General features: G+C 46.7%; 1 protein-coding gene across 1 annotated transcript in view; it reads left to right on the top strand.

Annotated features, from left to right (window-relative positions):
• The window catches only part of unc13d (unc-13 homolog D (C. elegans)), a 102,206-nt gene that overhangs the window by 69,460 nt on the left and 12,467 nt on the right, over positions 1-20,279 (top strand). Inside the window, 6 exon segments of the mRNA XM_052033355.1 lie at positions 1,319-1,411; positions 2,127-2,363; positions 4,144-4,212; positions 9,483-9,562; positions 16,122-16,227; positions 17,313-17,384. Of these exon segments, the coding sequence (XP_051889315.1) occupies positions 1,319-1,411; positions 2,127-2,363; positions 4,144-4,212; positions 9,483-9,562; positions 16,122-16,227; positions 17,313-17,384 (657 nt within the window).

Below are 20,279 nucleotides of genomic sequence, written 5' to 3'. Positions count from 1 at the left end.
TCTTCAGCACCTCTCAAACCCATGACCTGCTCTCACTTGGAAGACAAGGAAATGACACAACCTGGGAACTCCCCTCCAAACTGCTCACCGCCATGACGTGAAAATAAATAACCTTTCCTTCATTGTTACTGGGTCAAAATCCTGGAGCTCTCCATCAGCACCAACGTCCAGCTCTAACACATCTTCTGAGGACTCTTGGGTATGGGGATTAGTGCTGACCTCTCAGTGCTACCCCACGCCCACTTGAAGAATAAAAATGATGACGTGTTCCTGCCCAGGCGAAATCAGGCCTTGGAGGTCGGAGTCTGGTTTGTGCAGTGTGTCACCACTGCCCTCCTTGTGACTGGGGCTTTATATATGGTATATCTGTAACCATATGTGTGGGTGTAGTGTAAAAATATGTGAACAGGAGTAGGCCACTGGACCCCTCAAGCCTACCCCACTATTCAAGAAGATCTGATCTTGGCCTCAACACCTCTCTCCTATCTTTGGCCCCTTCACCCCTTCTCTTTCCCCTCCCCAGCCCTCACGACCTGCCCATCACCCACACCTTCCTCCCTCAGGTTCCCCTCCTTCCCTTTATTCCATGGTCTACTGTCCTCTCCTACCGGATTCCATCCATTCCACCCTTTGCCTCTTCCACCTATCACGTCCCAGCTTCTCACATCACTCCCACTTCTCTCCCGCCCCTGCACCTACTCCACCCCCCCCCCTCACCTGTATTCACCTATCACCCACCAGCTCGTGCTCCTGTCCCTCCCCCCACCCTTTTATTCAGGCTTCTGCCCTCTTTCTTTCCAGTCCTGATGAAGGGTCTCAGCCTGAAACGTCGACTGTTCATTTCCCTCCATAGATGCTGCCTGACCTGCTGAGTTCGTGTGTGTTGCTCCAAGTTTCCAGCATCTGCAGTCTCTCTTGTGCCTCCAATGCTGGTTCCCTGTCTGGCTGCACTCTGCCCATCCCACACACAGGGGCTGTGTGGCAGGGTGGTGGACTCTTGGCAGCATGCCCTTGGCTGTGGTACACCTGGTACAGACTGAGCTTCCAAACCCCTTCACAGGAGGCCACCTCGGGCATATTGGAAAGATTATTGATCCATTCTAAGCTTATGGGATATGTTGTCCAATCCTGAGCCGCAGATACCAGCCCCGCACCCCCTTCAATCCCCACTGAGTACCAGTGAAAGGCAAAGATTCACCAGTCGGCAGAGATGAGATGGTGTGGCTGTCACACTAAACATCCTGAAGCCCCATCCAGTCTCTTTGTCTGTACGTGTGCTTGAAAAATTGCTAATCCTCACGGACTCCTCCTGTTGCAGGATATGTGCAAGATTGCACTAATGTACTGTCGACTCATTGAGCAGAAGGCAGAGGAGCTGTCAGCCAAGGGAAATCAAGTAAACCCAAGTGATGTGAGTACTGACTGTAATTCATCCTGATCTGCACCTCATTAATCTGTATTTCATTAGAAGTTCAAACGATTTGCATTTCATTAATATTCTACAATAGTTGACAGTAATCTCTAACGTATTAAGAATTCACATGATGAGAAGATGTTACTGGGCAGCCTGAGGAGTTAATGATAGAGGGAATTGGATGTACAAAACATTTTTTAAAAAATATTTATTCTCAGACACGGGCATTTATTGAGTAGTCCTTGTTATGTTGGGAGGTAGTGTGGTGTGCCTTCTCCTCAAATTCTGGTCTCACAAGGGTGTTAGGTAGAGAATGCCACAATATTGGCCGAGTGAGGAAGGAACTAGAGCCATAGAGCTATACAGCACAGAAAGAGACCCTTCGGCCCATCTAGTCCGTACCGACCAAGTTACCTAACTCTATGTCCAAGTGAGGACAGTATATAATTCAGAAGAAAAATCAACCTGAGAGTTCCCAGTCTCACCCAGATACCACAGGAGGGGTGGCTGGTGATACTTGTCTACCTTGGTGGGCATATGGATGTAGATTAGGAGCAGGAGGAGGCCGTTTGGCCCCTTGAGTCTGCTCTGCCACTTAATGGTTCATTTGGGCCTTGTCCCTTTTAAGTTTCTCACTTTTAAAAACATCCTTTATGTGAAGTGAAGGACAACTGGAAATTAATTAATGACTCCTTTCACAATACTTTCCCAGTCAGATGCGAATGCCGTGAGGTCGCTGCAACTCTGTGTGGTTCTCAACAACATGAGGCATCTTCGGGAGGTCATTTCCCGGCTGCCTGAAGACCTGGACTGGCAAGGACTAAAGGAAGACACAGCCAACATGATATCAGTGGATCAAATCCAGAACACACTGCACACCCAGCTCAAAAGGGTCAACGATTCAATCAACAATAAGATCCAGGGTGTGATCCAAACCCTTGCACAGAAGGTATTGGAGATATTTCAATGTCTACCAAAGAGGGATACATGGGGACTGAAATTCTGGGTGGCTGCCTTGACATTGGATGAGTAGATAAAATAGACACCTGGATACAAATTCAGCTGAGGTGTCCTTCAGGAAAAGGGACTGGAATTACCCCAGAGGAAAATTACACACTGCTTTAGTCGGGGAGCATTTTCCTCCTCCATCTCCACCTCTCCCAGCCCCGCCCCTCTACACCAGTTGGAAAACAGTTGAAGCTAAAGAAACATCTAAACAAGTTGAAATCTGACTTGAGCCCACTTTTGTCTTTTGAACCTTGTCCGGTCCACGATTTCTACCCGTGATCATTAGAATGTTCCAAGTGTTGTGTTGAAAAGCCCAAGTGGTGTTGGTGCTGGCTGAGAGGGGTGGTGGAGGCATGTTAATCACGGGTGTTCTGTCTGGCGAGATGAAGGAGAACGAGAGAAAACCAAAACGTCACAGATGCTGGAGATCTGAAACAAAGGAGAGTGTTGGAAAAAGCCAGCAGGATGGGCAGCATCTGTGGAGGGAGAAAACATGGAGTTAAAGGAACAGATTGACCTTTCGTCAAAACTGGCCAGTTCTGATACAGACAGAAAAGGCTGGTGATCTGAAATTGTTGATTCACTATTGAATCCTGAGGGCTGTAATGTGCCTTCACTTGCTGTTCCCTGAGCTTACATTGGACTGAGTTGGAATAACATAGGCAGCCCAAGATCAGAGTAGGAGTGGAACGAGAGAGGTACCTTGTTGACTCATGGTCTATTTTGTACAATCAGTAATGAGAGGCTAACTGTACTGGGAACTGAGTAAGAGTACTATAGGAATACTCATAATAAGTGAGAAGACCAGATCCTTTTTCTTTTCATTTGTTTTTTTTAGTTAATTGCTTTTCCTGAGCAGGGGGAAGGTCTCCTGGAGGTCTGATTGTATGGCTGATGGACTGGCTGTGCCACATCAGGGAGCCATGAAGACTCATCCCTGGAGATGAGCACTGTATGTTAGACCAGCATGGGTAATACTCGGGAGAGAGAAACTATGTGAAAGGCCATTGATCTGAAGTGTTGAGACTTTTCCCCCTCAGCTGCTGCCTCACTTTGCCAAATATTTCCAGCATTTCCTGTTTGTGCTTCATATTTGCTGCATGTGCTGTGTCCTGCCTTTGTACAGGCTGCGGCGGGTAGAGGCAGCAGGTTCCCCTCTCTCAATGGAATTGCTGAGCTGTTGGCTTTCCTCGCATGTTCACGAGTCTAGCAGGCTGTGGATGTTGACATTCTGAGGAAGCTGACGCTCCTCACTGATCATTTTAAACCACAAATTTCCTGATGATGGGTTAGGACAAAGTGTCCTGTTAATGTATTGGATATAACATTGATGAGATCTCCTTTATCCTTGTACTGAGCCCACCTACCTACTCTAAGGAAGGACCTGTTCACAGGACTATTACTCAAATGGTAAAAAAGCAAAATCTGAACAAATACTAAACATCCACAGCTGGAACTTTTACCAGGGAATCTCCCAATCTTCCACCTTCTCTGGAGCTCAGTCAGCAGAATGGGAGGCCTCCTGCCTGCCCCAAAGCTCGACTACAGATCCTGGTTTGACCAGTGCTTTCACTGTCCCAACTTCCCTGCAACCATGTGCTTTCATGTGACTTTCTTAATCCAAGATTTGGGATTTGTGAAGCTGTGGATCATTAAAGGCTGAAGGTTCTGACCATGCAGATTAAAGACGTCATCTAATATAAATCTTTTGTGTTTACCAGCTGCAAGCAGACATAAAGAAACACATTCACAACCTGTCCACGTCCAGTCATGAATCGCCATTGGATAATGTGAGTACTATATTATTAACAGCGTAGAAGGTCTTGGCAACAGCAATGGCTTTATTTACATATTGATTCACAGGAGGTGGCAATGGATGTCGAGGCCAACATACATGACCCTTCCCTAATTACCCTTGAGAAGATAGTGGTGAGCTGCCACCTCAAACCATGCAGTCCTTCTGGTGAAGGTGCTCCCACTGTGCTGGGATTTAGACCTGGGGATATATTTCCAAGTCAGAAGGTGTGTGACTTGGAGGGGAACCTGCAGGTGCAGGTATGTGCCTGCTGCCCTTGTCCTCCTTGTTGGAGGTCACAGGTTTGGGAGGTGCTGTCAGACGAGCCTGGGTGAGTACCTTTGTAGTTGGTACACACTGGAGCCTCTGTGCAGTGGTGGTGGAGGGAATGAATGTTTAGGCTGTTTGATGGGTGTCAATCAAATGAGCTGCTCTGTGCTGGATGGTATTGAGCTCTCAGGTATTCCGTCACACTTCTGACCAGAGCCTCGTAGATGGTGTAACAGCCTTGGGGAGTCAGGGGGTAAGTCACTCGCCATGGAATACTCAGCCTCTGAACCACCCTTGTAGCCATTGTATTTATATGTCTGCTCCAGTTACATTTCTGGTCAATGATAAATCCCAGGATATTGATGATGAGGAATATCAAAGACAAGTGGTTAGACCTGCTTGTTGGAGATGGCCATTGCTTGTCGTTTGTGAAATGAATGCCACTGGTCAGCCCAAGCCTACACACAGCAGGATCTAGGCAGGGATGGGCTGCTTCATTTGCTGAGGTGTTTTGAATGGAGTTCAACCATTACCGAACATCTCCAATTCTTATAATCAAAGGAAGGGCATGATGATGATGGTTGGGCTTAGGACACTGCCCTGAGGGACTCCTGCAGTGACGTCCTGGGGTGAGATGATTAAGCTCTGATCATTTTCCTTTGTGTGAGGTAAGACTCCAACCATTGGGGCATGCTCCTTTTGATGCCCTTTGACTTCAGCTTTACCAAGGACACTTAGATGCTGCCTTAATGACATGGGTAGTAACTCTCACCTCACCTCTGGGATACAACTCATTGGTCCATGTTTGGACCAAGGCTGTAATGGGATCTGGAGCTGAGTGTTCCTGAGGAAGCCTACACTGATCGTCAGTGATCAGGTCATTGTTCAGTAGGTGGTGCCTCACTGCACTGACTATGAGACTCTTTTCATCACTTTGTTGGCCACTGAGACCTGACTGATGAGACAGTAATCAGTGGGATTGGGATGGTCCTGCTTTTTGTGAACAGGACATCCCCGGTCAATTTTCCACATTGTTGGGTGCATGCCAGTGCCGAACATGTACAGGAACAGCCTGACTGGATGTGCGGAGAGTTGTGGAGCACGGGCGTTCAGGACCACTGCTGGCATGTTTTCTGGTCCCACAGCCATCCAAGTATCTGGTGCTTTTAGCAGCTTCTCAGTATGTTGTGGTTGGAATGGCTAAAGACTGGCTTCTGTGACAGTGGGCATCTCAGGGGGATGTTATTCCAAATCTTTCTTTCTTTATTTTGTTCCGTTTGGTAAGAAATGCATCAGGGTGCACTGTGAATTTCTGACTGAAAGTATAGGCGCATGTGGTGAGGAGAGAACTGAGCTGTGAGGAAGGCTACCATTAAGTGGCAGAGCAGACAGAGGGGTCAACTGAGCCTGCTCGTTGCCTAGATGCACACCAGAGGAATGGCCACTGAGTGGGTGGGGATAGTGAGCGGAGATTCCTGATTCTGGGACAAGAGTAGAGAGATCTGGAAAACCACTATTTGAAGTATGAAGGGGAGAGATGAATAAAATATAGGATGCTAAAACTTTCTTTAAAGCAAATCAAAGGACATATTTTGAGTGTTATTATGGTTGGAGAATTTGCAGAGCATTTAAACATCCTGGGATGGGATTGAATGATAGCTTGCTCCACAGTGGTGCCCTGGTTATGGTGTGAGGTAATTACATAACATCCAGAGCCAGGAGAATGATCCAGTCCTTAAAAAAAACCACGTTAAGCTGCAGGTGGAGGGTGCAGACTTTTTAAATCCAATCACATCCTTGAGTTAACCGCTGACAGCATTTTGGCCAAATCCATTAACTGTGTGGGTGGCTGGGGAGACATTGTTCACTTTCCACTTTCTGCACACTGCACAATTGGGCTGAACACAGCCAGCCTAACGGGCTTGTTACTGTGCTTCATTATAACATGCACCAGCTCAATCCCTCACTCCTTCATGTCCTTATTCCTTACGTCAGCTGTACCCCACTGTGATAAGACTATTGAACGGTTCCCTTATACGATGAGATGGATCTGACCTCACGATCTACCTTGTTGTGACCTTGCACCTTATTGCACTGCACTTTCTCTGTAGCTGTGACACTTTACTCTGTACTGTTATTGTTTTTACCTGTACTACCTCAATGCACTCTGTACTAACTCAATGTAACTGCACTGTGTAATGAATTGACCTGTACAATCGGTATGCAAGACAAGTTTTTCACTGTACCTCGGTACAAGTGACAATAATAAACCAATACCAATACCACAGCCAGGGAACAATGAATCTCAGCAAGTCTGTCCCTTCTGGCAACTTCCAGCTTTAGTAATGTATAAAGTGCTGGAAAGGAAGGGATCAGTGAGCCCACCAACACTTCCCAAAGGTAGAAAATCCAAGTGCAGTAAGGAAAGTACCTTGGGAATGCTGTTCCCTGCCCCTCACCCCTCACTCAACACCAGCCCAGAAGATGAGTGAACATGAATTCATAGTTATTTTACTCTATTAGTCCAGTGATAGGATGGGATGGGTTAGTTATTCAGTTATCATTGGTTGGATCACTTAGTTAGCACAAAATTATCAATTCAAATCCACTTATTTGAAAGACAAAGAGGAGAGAAGAGCAGATGGAGGGATGTGTGGGGTATGGAAGGAGGGGAGGTGGGTGTGAGGTGGGGGGAGGAACCAAAAGACAACCAAAAGAAAGTTTCCTCCACTTTCAGGACAACTAATCCAGCTCCTTGGCCATCATGTGTCAGTCCTCCCTGGCTCCAGGAGTGCTGCTGGAGGATTGGAGGACTGCCAACATTACTTAAACATGGAAGGGATAAACTAATATTAGTGTGATATCTGTGGTGGGCAAATTATCAGAATCACTTTAAAGGACGGGATAAATCTTCATTTAGAAAGATGCAGATCTGTCACCATGGATTTTTTTTTTGAAGGTGATCTCATATCCGATAAACTTGACGGAATTTTTTGATCAAATAACAAGGAGGGTTGATGAGGGCAGTGCGTTTGTGGTAGCAAGGCTTTTGATTGGGTCCTAGGTGGCTGGCTAATCAAGAACGGTAAAAGCCCAGGGGATCCAAGGAAGAGCAACAACTAGTTCAGTGCCAGGCAGCACAGTGCAGTGGTACACGGGGTGTCTTCGTCACTGGAGGGTGTGACAGTGGGATTCCACAGAGCTCGGATCAGTCCCTCTCTCTTGTATGTTCATGACTGAGAATTAAATGCAGTGGACATGATAAAAAAAACTTGGATGTGGACCAGCAGTGAGGAGGGAAGCTTTTGATTTCAAGAAGATATCAATGGTCTGGTCAGTCGGGAAGAAAGCTGGTAAATGAAATTTAATCCAGAGAACCTTGAGGTACACTGGGGGAGGTAAAACAAGCCAAAGGGATTATCCAATAAATGGCAGGGTACTGAGATATGTGGAGGAGGAAGAGGATCTGGGTGTTTGTCCACAGATCTTCAAAAGCAGCAACAATACCACAACCCATTACCACCTGCCCGCCAGCCAGTCGGGCACCTCCTGCCCCATCTGTGGAAGAGTCTGTGGTCCCCACACTGGTCTCACCCGCCACCTCAGAATCCACAATACTGGAGTGGAAGCGAGTGACCCTCGATGTTCAAGGACTGCCAAAGAAGGAGAAAGAATGCATGAGCGATGCTTTATTTTATTAGCCAAGACAGAGGATATAACAGTAGGGGGTTTCTCCTAGAACTGTGTACAATGCTAGATAGAGCACAGCTTGTGCAGTTCTGGTCACCACGTGACAGGCAGCATGAAGATGTCACCAGGAATGGAAAATTGTTGCCGTGAGAAAAGATTGGATAAGCTAGGTTGTTTTCTTTGGAACAGACGAGGCTGGTTCCCTTCTTGTCTTTGATAAGGTTTTGGCCATAATTTGCTTCCACAGCCACAACTCTTTCCATAGCAAATGACTCCAGCTAATGGGACAATGCCCCTAAAGCATTTTGTCACCTGGACAACCTTGGACGTCACCCCATCACAGACATTCCCACTGTCTTCTCCACCCCTCCCCCTCTCTGCAACTTAAAAGGTTGAGGGGAATGTGGGGAGAATAAATAACAGGAAAAAATAGCTGGGGAGTGGGATTGATCTGTGAACCAGCATGGATTCACAGGGCCGAATGGCCTGCTTCTGATCCATAAGGAAATGGGGAACTTACTCCCAGTGCTTTGTTTTATTTCAGCTGAGAGAAAACTTAAATTGGGGTGTATAAAATTACGAGGAGCCTAGATACAGTAGGCAGGCAGAATGCGTTTCCTTCAAGTCTGGAACTCACTGCCTGATAGAAAGCATCATCACATTTAAACAGTACCTGGGTGTGGACTGGAAGAGCCATGACCTGCAGGGTGACATACCCAGTGCTGGAAGGTGGGGTTAAGCTGCGGAGCTCTTTTTCCACCTCACAGACACGATGGGCTGAACAGCCTTCATTTTTGTTAATCTGTGATTCTATGACATCATTGTTAGTGAGATGAATGGAGTAAATTGGGTTTTATAAGAAGGAAGAACTTTGAGAATCAGTCTAATCGATATCTAGGTTAGTTAAAAGTACCGCAGCTTAGGGGGAGGGGGAGGAGGTGGGGGGCACAGACATGTGACCAATACTGTCCAACGTGGCTAACTGTATGTGCCAGCATCCTATCCCACCTTCTCCTGTGTTTGTGTAATGGAGCTTTAAACTGGATCTATTCCACCTCCAAACTCTCATATGTGGCATAAAAATACGTTTATATGTGGGTTTCCTCCGGGTGCTCCGGTTTCCTCCCACATTCCAAAGACGTACGGGTTAGGAAGTTGTGGGCATGCTATGTTGGTGCCGGAAGCGTGGAGACACTTGCGGGCTGCCCCCAGAACACTCTACGCAAAAGATGCATTTCACCGTGTGTTTCAATGTACATGTGACTAATAAAGATATCTTAAGAATATTTCTTTTTATCACTTTAGTTGATTGTGCCTTTAATGAACTTTCTGGAGACTGAGTTTGCATACATGGATACAAACCTGGTACAAGAGAATTTTCAGAGGTAAGTTACACGCTCATTAACTCATCAAAAAGTCTTTGTAAATCTGAAATAAACAAACCGCAGGGAAGATACAGTTCACTCAGTATCTGGACAGAGAAAGTAGTTCTCATATCTGTGCTGGCTCAGCTGTTGAGTGTAATCAATAGGTTTTAGACACACGAGGGGGAGCAGGATCTGGGTCCAGTTGTCAGAGCTGCTGCCTCCCAGCTCCTGGGTCTCGCGGTCAGTCCTGTCTGTGTGGAGTTTGCCCGTTCTCCCTGTGACCATGTGGGCTTCCTCCCACATCGCATGGATATGCGGGTTGGTGGGTTAATTGGCCGCTGTAAATTGCCCCTAGTATATAGGTGACGGGTAGAATCTGGGGGCAGTTGATGGGAATGTGCGGAGAATGTAATGGGATTAGTGTAACAATGGGTGCTTGATGATCGGCACAGACTTGGCGGGCCAAAGGGCCTGTTTCAGTGCTGTATCTCTCTGTGGGGTTAGCGTGGGAAAGTGTCGCTGAAATAAAGAAAACATCAGCCATGATCTCATTGAACAGCAGAGCAGTATTGGCCTACTCCTGGTTCCGTTTCTTATGTCTGGTATGTAACTACTGTAGAGCCACAGAGTGAGCCTCAGTCTTTGCCTTTGATAAACAATCACATCCAGAAACATTAATAAACTGCCTTTAACATCAGGGGCTGGTGTCAGTCAACCTTAGTGAGCAGAAAACTTGTGCAGGATGCTAAAAACTATTTTGACAAAATAGTGTGGCATTAACCCAAATCGAATGTTTGTACTTCAAGAAACCAGTGCAGATTTTTTATGATGGTTTAATTGTTCACCAGTTCACTGGGTAATCAGTGGATGTTGTTTATTTGGAGCTGACGCTGGGTAATACACAGGCAGCAGTCCCAAACAGTGTGTCTGCATTCAGCAGTGGTCCCGCTAGATGTGCTTGGTATCAGGTCATCTTTGTTTCATTGCCAAATTTCATTGTCAATCCCTGGTGGACTTGCCATTGCAGAGATAGGGGAGGGTGTCTAACCCTAAAACTGTGGGTCTCTGTGCATTGTCAATTCTGGTCTTGACAGCATCGCTGGTTTTCTTTGCTCTAATGTTGGCAGCTATGTCTTTGCTTTAAGTCTGGTATCTCCTCCTTCAACCACTCTGCCTCTCCAACTCTCTCACATCAAGATGCTCCTTATTACTTTCTAACCATTAGATCACCTTTAAACCTTGGTGTAAATTTTTTTTAGATTGCATTGGGGTATTTCACAATAGATCCATGCACCTGTGCCAAGACTGCACTCCCATCATTGAAGGTCAAGGTCACTCTCACCCTCATTGTAAACCTTACTGAAGCTTAAGATTCTGAGGGAGTCGACTGGACGATGAGGGGGGGTGGCGGGAATTGGGGGCATAGTGTCAGAGTAAAACAGATGAGGAGGGATTTCTTCTCAGAGGTGGAGCCCTGGAATATATTTGAGAGAGAGATTTTTAGACTCCAGGGAAATCAAGAATCATGGATAATAGGCAGGAAAATGGAGCTGAGGCCAAGATCTGATCTGCCATGATATTATCCAAGTGGCCAAGTCCTGTTCCTATTTTTAATGTTGGCTTCCTGGCCTTTGGATCGCTCCAGGTGATGGTGAACGGTCGGTGAATTGTCTCACTGTTTATAGCTCCCCTCAATGTTGGGGAAGTCACTGGTACTCCCTGTTCTGGGGCAAAGAGCGTTGTCTCTTTCCATGTTGAGCGGGCATGTGGATCTTTGAGTAATGTGGGCTCCTCAAAGTTTCAGGCAGTGCCGGACTGCACTCGCAGCCTTTCAGGCTCCCTTGCAGATCCCAGAGCTCTTCAATCGCAAGGGTCACTCTCCCCGAATGTACACGTTGTGGTTGACAACACCAAGAACTTTCCCACAGCCTATGTCTTGTATTCAGGGAGCTCTGGGTCTCTTATTGTCAGGCAGTTTGCATTGCTTCCCATACTGTTGGTGCCTCACTGTGCTGGGGGTACAGAAACCATTCCCTCCCTTGAGATGCGACTCTTCTCTGGGGTCCAGCAACTCCAACTGATTGCTGCTGGAGTGAAAGTCACGAGCCCGCTGGTAATCTTGTGGAGGCTGCCGCCATTCTGAGGCACCCCCAGTACTCACCAGACAGGGCTGATAATTTGCCATGGTTGTTGGTGTCCTGGACATCTTGTGGGCAGGAGAGCTCAGCCTTCCAGTGAGAGGAAGGGCAGCAGCAAGATCATCAAGGGCAGCAGAGATAACGACTGCAGCAAGGAGAGTGTCTCTGAACATCCGTCAGGGCAGCCTGACTGCCCGTAGGTTCCTCTGGGGACTCCTCTCCAGAGGCTCCTGCACAGTCAGAGTTTAAGCATGGGCCATAGAGTCATGGATTGTGTTAGTATTGCCAAGGATCCAGGGTAATAGGTCAGTGTTGCAGCAGCACTCATCCCCTGAACATAAGTGCACTTTGTGTGCAAACACTAGCAATGCTCTTCAATCTTGTCTGCAAAGAAAGATCCCACAAGGCTGGACGTGACTACTGAGACAGCTTCTATTAAGGGACATGATATCATGGGGTCCCTGAGGTAAAAAGAAGTGGGTGGGTAAAAAAGGGGTTACATACTAATCCTCCCAGTCTGTGCCAGGACCTCTCAGTCCAAGAGCAAAAGGCCACATTTTGCTCAATCATTTTTCAGTGTGGTAAAGGTGATCAAACAAGGAGGATTAATTTATTCCAATCAGATGGTTTCATTGAGGATCCTGCAGTGTCAACACTTGCAAATTCCATAACATCCACATAATTGCCAATAAGATCCTCATGAAAAATTCCTCTTGTGTTTACCTGAATTACAACTGGAAGCACTGCACTTACTGCAGCCATCTGATGGAACACATCTGTCTGACCTGCTCAAAAACCTTTGGATATCTATGTATTCACTTTGTACTGTGCCACAGGCTCAGCCGGCAAATGCTTTGCAAGCACTTCAGAAAGAGGTATGAGAAAGTTGACAGTTGAGGGAAAGAGGTCCTTGGCAACACGTGCGTTTAGGAAAGATAAGATTTCTTTATTAGTCACATGTACATCGAAACACACAGTGAAATGCATCTTTTTTGTGTAGAGTGTTCTGGGGGCAGCCCGCAAGTGTTGCCACGCTTCCAACGCCAACATAGCATGCCCACAACTTCCTCACCCATACGTCTTTGGAATGTGGGAGGAAACCGGAGCACCCGGAGGAAACCCACGCAGTCATGGGGAGAACGTACAAACTCCTAACAGACAGTGGCCGGATTTGAACCTGGGCCGCTGGCGCTGTAATAGCGTTACGCTTACCACTACAGAGGATCTTGCTGATGGACACCACACAACAAGCCCTCCGGGTACTCCAGTTTCCTCCCACATTCCAAAGACGTATGGGTTAGGAAGTTGTGGGCATGCTATGTTGGCGCCAGAAGTGTGGCGACACTTGCGGGTTGCCCCCAGAACACTCTACGCAAAAAGATGCATTTCACTGTGTGTTTCGATGTACATGTGACTAATAAAGAGATCTTAAGTTCTGCTGCTCAGCTGCAAGACACAACGAAGTGTGGATTAGCTCCCAAACTAGGAAGGAGACTTATTAGTTAGGACCCAGGGCATCATGACCATCCCTCCTACAAGTAATGCTGTATAAACAGACTCATCCAATGGACAAGTGTTCGTAATGATGGGGCCTCATCGGATAGCATTAAATGATTATGAATCAAGGAACAGGTTAGGGTACATAGAACAGTACAGCACAGGAACAGGCCCTTCAGCCCACGATGTCTGTGCTGTGCACGATGCCAATTTAAACTGATCCCTTCTGCCTGCACATGATCCGTATCCCTCCATTCCCTGCATATTCATGTGCCTGTCTGAAAGCCCCTTTAACATCACCGTTGTATCTCCTTCCACCATTACCCCTGGCAGGCTCGTTCCAGGCACTGATGAAGTGACCCAGACCTGAAACGTTAACTGCGTCCCTCTCCACAGATGCTGCCTGAACTGCTGAGTGTTTCAAGCATCTCGTGTTTTATTTCAGAATTCCAGCATCCGCAGTTTTTTTTTCATCCATGGCGGCAGATGCAGAGCCGGCGTTGATTTTTGTTTCCTCTGTAAACGGATGAAGCAATTGCTATTTACACCTAGCTTCAGTTAATTCATCAACAGTGCATCAACAGTAAGGGAGGGACATACACTACGCGGTTCCCTCACAACGTATGGGGGAATGTGCTGCTTAATGCGTGGTCCTGACAAGGCACATTCCAGAAATATCTGCTACAGGACTTGAAACAATGTGCATTTCTGTGATAAAGGGGAAGGAAGGGTGTTGGGGCCAACTCTCAATGACTTAATACAAGCATCAATACTACTGTCAATGAAGGAAGAATGAGGCTTCCAGTGAGGCAGTGTTTTGTCCTTCTCCACCTGCCTGAAGATCTCCAGCGAGGCTCTCTTGTGTCCCCTGACCTCCTGCCCCAGCACACCACTGCCAATTTTGCTGTCCTTCAGGCTGCTGGAATGCACATCCCCGATCTTTCAGGGGACCAGATGTCTGTGGTGGATACTCATGACGAGCCCCTGGCCCGGGGGGGGGACTGGTTACAGACTGCAGTGCCCTGCCAGCCAGGGGAGGTAGTAGGCAAGTTTTGGGGCAATGCCTGCTAACCAATGTGTTGGGAGACTGTATGGGAGGACCTAGCTCCCACACTCCACAGTGTCAGTGGAAGGACAGGATGGATGCCAGGCTGGGTACCTGCTGTGATACCGATCACGCACTGACTGTTAGTCTCCAACACCGGCCAACAATCCCCACGGTCCTGTTGTCACGGAAACCAGCCTCCCCTCCACGGACTCTGTCCACACTTCTCGCTGCCTCGGTAAAGCAGCCAACATAATCAAAGACCCCGCCCACCCCGGACATTCTCTCTTCTCCCCCCTCCCGTCGGACAGAAGATACAAAAGCTGAAAGCACGTACCACCAGGCTCAAGGACAGCTTCTATCCCGCTGTTATAAGACTATTGAATGGTTCCCTAGTACAATAAGATGGACTCTTGACCTCACAATCTACCTCATTATGACCTTGCACCTTATTGTCTGCCTACACTGCACTTTCTCTGTAGCTGTGACACTTTACTCTATATCCTGTATTGTTTTACCTTGTACTACCTCATTGCACTGTTGTAATGAATTGATCTGTATAAACAGTATGCAAGGACAAGGTTTTTCACTGTACCTCAGTACATGTGACAATAATAAGCCAATTTACCACTCTACACGGAATAGCATCTACTCCTGGGCAACATATCCCTGTTCCTGATGAAGAATAAGCTGCTTCCAGCCCAGCAGTGAGCTGATCCCAAGTAGCATTGCCTCTGTCCTTTTAGGGCAGACAACTGCCTCAGCAGAGCTCTGATTGTATCATCCCGAGGCTCCTCCGAGGCACAAAGACTTCGGATGGCCTTGGCCAGTGCTTCCGTGGAAACAGACCTTGTGGCACAGCCTGAAGCTTCAACAGAGGGAGAAGGTCGAGGGAGGGATCTCATTCTAAACTGTTATTTAAATTTTACATTTGTAATTTAAAATAGCTCTAATACGTTTCTTTTGCACTTACTCCTAAGTAAACAATTGCCTGCCATTGGCAATTAACACTTAATTAGGTTGTCAGTTTATGACTGGTGATTTGAATGGGTGGTAATTAGTGTCAGTAGAGGATGAGTTAGAACCTGGAAATTTGGGCGAGGCTAAAGCATATTTGCTAATCCACCGATTGAGTTTAATTGGAGTGCTGGTAACTGTAGAAAAAGTGGTAGATTTGGAACATGAAATAAAACGCTGGAGGAACTCAGTGAGTCAGACAGCATCTGTCGAGGGAAATGGGCAGTTGACGTTTCGGGTTGAGGCCCTTCATCTGGACTGAAAGATAGACGGGAGACTGTAGAGTTGTTCTGGAAAATGTGGGAATTTGTTCGGGAGAAAGAAAGAAGCGCTGAGATTACAAACAGTTATTTATTGTTTAGCAATTGTTGCGTTAGACAGATGTGCAGAACAGCCGGGTGCTTGTGTTGGGCTGAGAAAGCTGTTTGGCTTTTAGTTCTTGGTAAGTAGACACTGGGTAGGACTCCTCGGTCCTGTTGAGTGAAGGCCCGAGTGTCTGGCTGCCCATCTCTGTGACTTTACGTGTGACTCTTATAGCCAGCGGGTGGGAATCTAGGGACCGGGAAAGGCCTCTCTACATTTCAGCCTGTCCTACTGTGAAACTGGACTGGGGTCATCAGTAAACCCACTCAACCTGTTCCATTCATAATTCCTAATATCTCAATTTTGCAATTTTTGGTCATCTGAACCTCAGCTGTGTTTTGAGGGAAGGATTCCTGCTTTCCCTTGCTTCACACACTCTCACCTGTTATTCCCGGTTGGATCAAAGCCCAAACCCTAGATTTTAAGGACATATGACAACTCAGTGCATTGCCCAGTTCTGTACTAATATTATTATCAGCAGCTGCAGTTTATTGTTGATTTCTCACTATTCTTGCAGCCTTCTAGGTTTCCTCTGGACACATATAATTGATGTCATCAACTTAACGTCGAATCAGTGTGGGGTTTCTCAGGCGCTTTATTCAAGGCTGAGCTACACTCTGCAGGTGAGACTTACTGACTGACTTCCAGCAGGTGCGATGTGAGGAATGGTGTTCCACCACGCAAAGGCTTCCTCCACTTGGGTGAAATGTGTCGCCACCCTTTTATTCTGTAGGTGACTTGAAGGCTGAAGCCCTCCACAGCTGGGGGAGGTTCAGGCCGGGAACTCTGGCATTACCCAGGGGAATGGCATTGCATTCTGTGCTTTGTTATGGTCCCCCTCCAGGGAATGGGATTTTGTAGATTCACACCTGCTCTGTTTAAAAGATCCTGAAGGTATTAATTTACCCCCAAAACATTATTATCCTCTGTGTGATGAAGTTCTCCTCCTCGTTGCTTTGTATTCCGAGCTTCCTTACCTGTAGCCTGTGGAATTGGAATCCCTCGCTCTTTAGTGAATGTCAGCCTTGTGAATTCTCATCCATAATGCATAGTTCAGTGACATATCCTTAGCTGCAGTTTCTTTCTCCCTGTGATCGAGTGAATATAATTGAACCATGCATCATTTTGATTGCCTTCTAATGAGCCAGTTTAAGGGCTGGTTTCAGCCAAGTGGTTTTCCTTGGTGTCCTGATAGTATCTAAAACAATCCCATCATGCAAAATAAATAACATTTTACACTAATTAACTGAATTATCATCAGAAATGAGCGAGATCCATTTGTTAAATATAACATAGCTTTTTCTTCACTCCCAGACCTTGCTGCTTAGTGGCATTTGGAATGAAGGAGTATCCTGTTCTTTTGTTTGCTCATCCATGGGATGTGGGCATCTCTGGCCACACCAGTGTTCTGTCCACTCCCTGACCACCTTTGGTGATGACTCAGCTTCTCAAACTGCTGCAACTGGTGTGCGATTGGTGCTGGCATGGTGTGTTATGTAAGGAACAGCTATCAGTTCCGTGGGCATATCTGTGGCTATCAATGAGTCTGCAGTTGTTAACCTATATTTAATAAACTTTTAATGGGACTTTGTTCTGCAAAACTTGGACACCATTCCGCAGGAGATGTAGTGGGTGCTGAACAATGTTATTCTGCTATCATCTTGGCTCCGGGAGTCTTGGTTATTGACTCTGAGTTGCTGTGTTTCAGATCCTGCTGCAGTGCTTCCACGCTGAGGGAAATGGTCTGCCACTAGACAAACTCCAGATTGCCAGCTTCAAGGTAAGTCACAGAATGTCCGATAACTCCAGGGAACACTGCACAGACTTCCCTCCGGGAAAAGCCAGGGATGGGACTTGACTTTAAATTCAGGTTGTGCGTGAGTCCTCCTGTTCCGGGAGAGTGAGAATCCAGCAGCTTTGTCAGTGGTTTGTTGAGAGAGGACGGATTAGTTACTCCACTGAGTTTTGCTCCACTGGTGCCAAGCATTCAGTGACCCCGAGAACCAGGGTATCCATGTGGTCCCATTACTCTTTCGGTGTTGGGGGAGGTGGGGGTGTCTGGAGAGGGCACAAACGACAGTGAAGTTTTTGGAAATCGACTTCATGTGAGAGTCTTGGAAAGGGCCAACTAAATACCATCTATTTCCGAAGTATAATTGATGTAAAAGCCTTATTCATTCCACCCCACAGCTCTTGAAGCTGCAGTGTTGTACAGCACAACCCAGAGGTTGCTAATGGCATTTCTGATTAATAAGTAAATAACTACCAGCCATGAGCCATGAGGTGTCAGTCTCCATTCACAGTGCATGTGCATGCAGGTTCTCCCATGTGTGCATTTCACGATAACATTGGAAGGAGTGGAATGCACGATTGTTTTTGATTACTGCCAGGGCTTTACTTCCCTTGTTACTGAATGACCATACATGTTAAGCAAATATACACATGTGGCTAAACCAGTCATGGAGAACGCTTTATTTTCTACCGATCCATCCAAAATATGCCATATGGATCTCTGCTTCTACAGCAGACTTGATACTAATAAACTTCTACATATTGACGCCAAGAAACGGGTGTTCAGTTACTGTAAGTGATTCACGCACAACACACAGATATAGAGGCAGCAGATCACACGCCCCATCCTGCACCAGTACATAATAAAATTGACACTCATCTTCTAGCTTAATATGTTTTCCCATATTCCTTGTTTCCATATAACTACATTTCCCTGTAGAGAGCCCTAGTTCCACTCAACCTTTCCCCACATCTCGTTAGTGCCCCATCGGATGGGCTCTTTAATACTTTGCCCACATAGTCATTTATCACATCTGAACCAGGACTGTCAGTGCCAACACACCCACTGCAGCATCACAGCCCGTCCACTGTGCACACATTGAAATTACCTTCTCCTGTTCCGGGGACCACACCAGTTGCAGCTTCCCCTGTTCACTGGCTGAAACCGGGAATTTAACCATTCACAATAACACTATTTATTTAGGGACAGAGCTTGGAGCAACAGCATCTCTTTAATGTCTCACCATCCCTCCAGATCAGTTCCCACCATATCCCAGCCCTGCCTCTGTAGATACTCCAAGCATATCAGTCGCCAAATCCACCAATCTCTTCTTACCATACCTGCCATTCTCAGTCTCCCTATCTCCATCCTTGCCATATCACTTCCTACCATTTCATCTGAGCTCTTTCTCATATCTTTCCCAAGTCCCCCCATCCCTTCTCACTCATTCCCCCTCTGGAAACATTCCATAGTTCTTTTATACTATTTATACCCCCCTGTCCTTCTCCAGTACCACACAAGAAAAGAACGCACAAGCAAACAGGAGCAGGTGTAGGCCACTCGGCCCCTCAAGCCTGCCCCACCACTCAATATGACCACGGCTGATCTATGCTGGCCTCTTCCGTGCCGGTTCCCCATGACCCTCAATTCCTCGATCTTTCAAATATTTATCTACCTCCTTAAATACCCCCAGTGATCCAGCCTCCACAACCCTCCAGGTAGAGAATTCCAGACATTTATCACCCTCAGTGAGAACAAATTCCTGCACAGCCTTGTTTTAAATGACCCACCTCCTTAATTATGTCCCCTTGCTTGAGACTCTCCCATAATTCAATCTCAACACCTACCTTGTTATGCCCCCTTAGGATCTTGTGTTTCAAGAAGATAACCTCTTGTTCTTCTAAATTCCAAAGAATACAGGTCTCATCAGCCTACTGGAAATCCAAATCCACTAGATCTACAGGTTCCCCTCTATCCTCTGCTTGTTTCATCCCTAAAGAACTCTAGGAAATATGTCAAACATGATTTTCCTTTCATAAAACCATATTGACTTGGTTTGATTGCATTAAGATTCTCTAATAGGCTAGCTATTCCTTGATAACAGCCTCCATCATCTTGCCAACAACAGTCCTACAGTTACTGCTTTTTGTCTCTTGAACAAGTGTGTCAAACTCGTGGTTTCCAATCTGCCAGTCCTCTTCCAGAACTCGTGAGTTTGGGAAAATTTCATCCAATGGCTCCACTATCTCTGTTAGCCATTTCCTTTAAAAGCATTACCTGTAAGCCAGCAGCTTGGCTGTCTTACGCATCACACACAAAATGCTGGATAAACTCAGCAGGTCAGGCAGCATCTATGGAGAGAAATAAATAGTCGACGTTTCAGGTCAAGATCCTTCATCAGGACTGGAAGGGAAGAGGTACACTTCCATCCCTCATCAGAAAGACCTTAAGGCTCTCTGCTTCTTTCTGGACAACAGACCCAACCGGTTCCCCTCCACCACCACCCTCCTCCATCTGGCAGAACTGGTTCTCACCCTCAACAACTTCTCCTTCGGCTCCTCCCACTTTCTCCAAACTAAAGGTTTGGCCATGGGCACTCGCATGGCCCCAGCTGTGCCTGCCTCTTCATCGCCTACGTGGAACAGTCCATGTTCCAAGCCTACACTGGTAATGCCCCCCAACTCCTTCTCTGCATTGGGGCTGCTTCCTGCACCTGTGCTGAGCTCAGCAATTCTATCAACTTTGCCTGCAACTTCCACCCTGCCCTCAGATTCACTCGGTCCGTCTCTGACACCTCTCTCCCCTTTCTGGATCTCTCTGTCTCCATCTCCGGAGACAGATTAACCACAGACATCTTCTACAAACCCACTGACTCCCACAGTT

Source organism: Pristis pectinata, chromosome 18, assembly GCF_009764475.1.
Source record: "Pristis pectinata isolate sPriPec2 chromosome 18, sPriPec2.1.pri, whole genome shotgun sequence".
NCBI classification, from domain to species: Eukaryota; Metazoa; Chordata; class Chondrichthyes; order Rhinopristiformes; family Pristidae; genus Pristis; species Pristis pectinata.
This window is presented reverse-complemented; position numbering and strand designations above follow the sequence as displayed.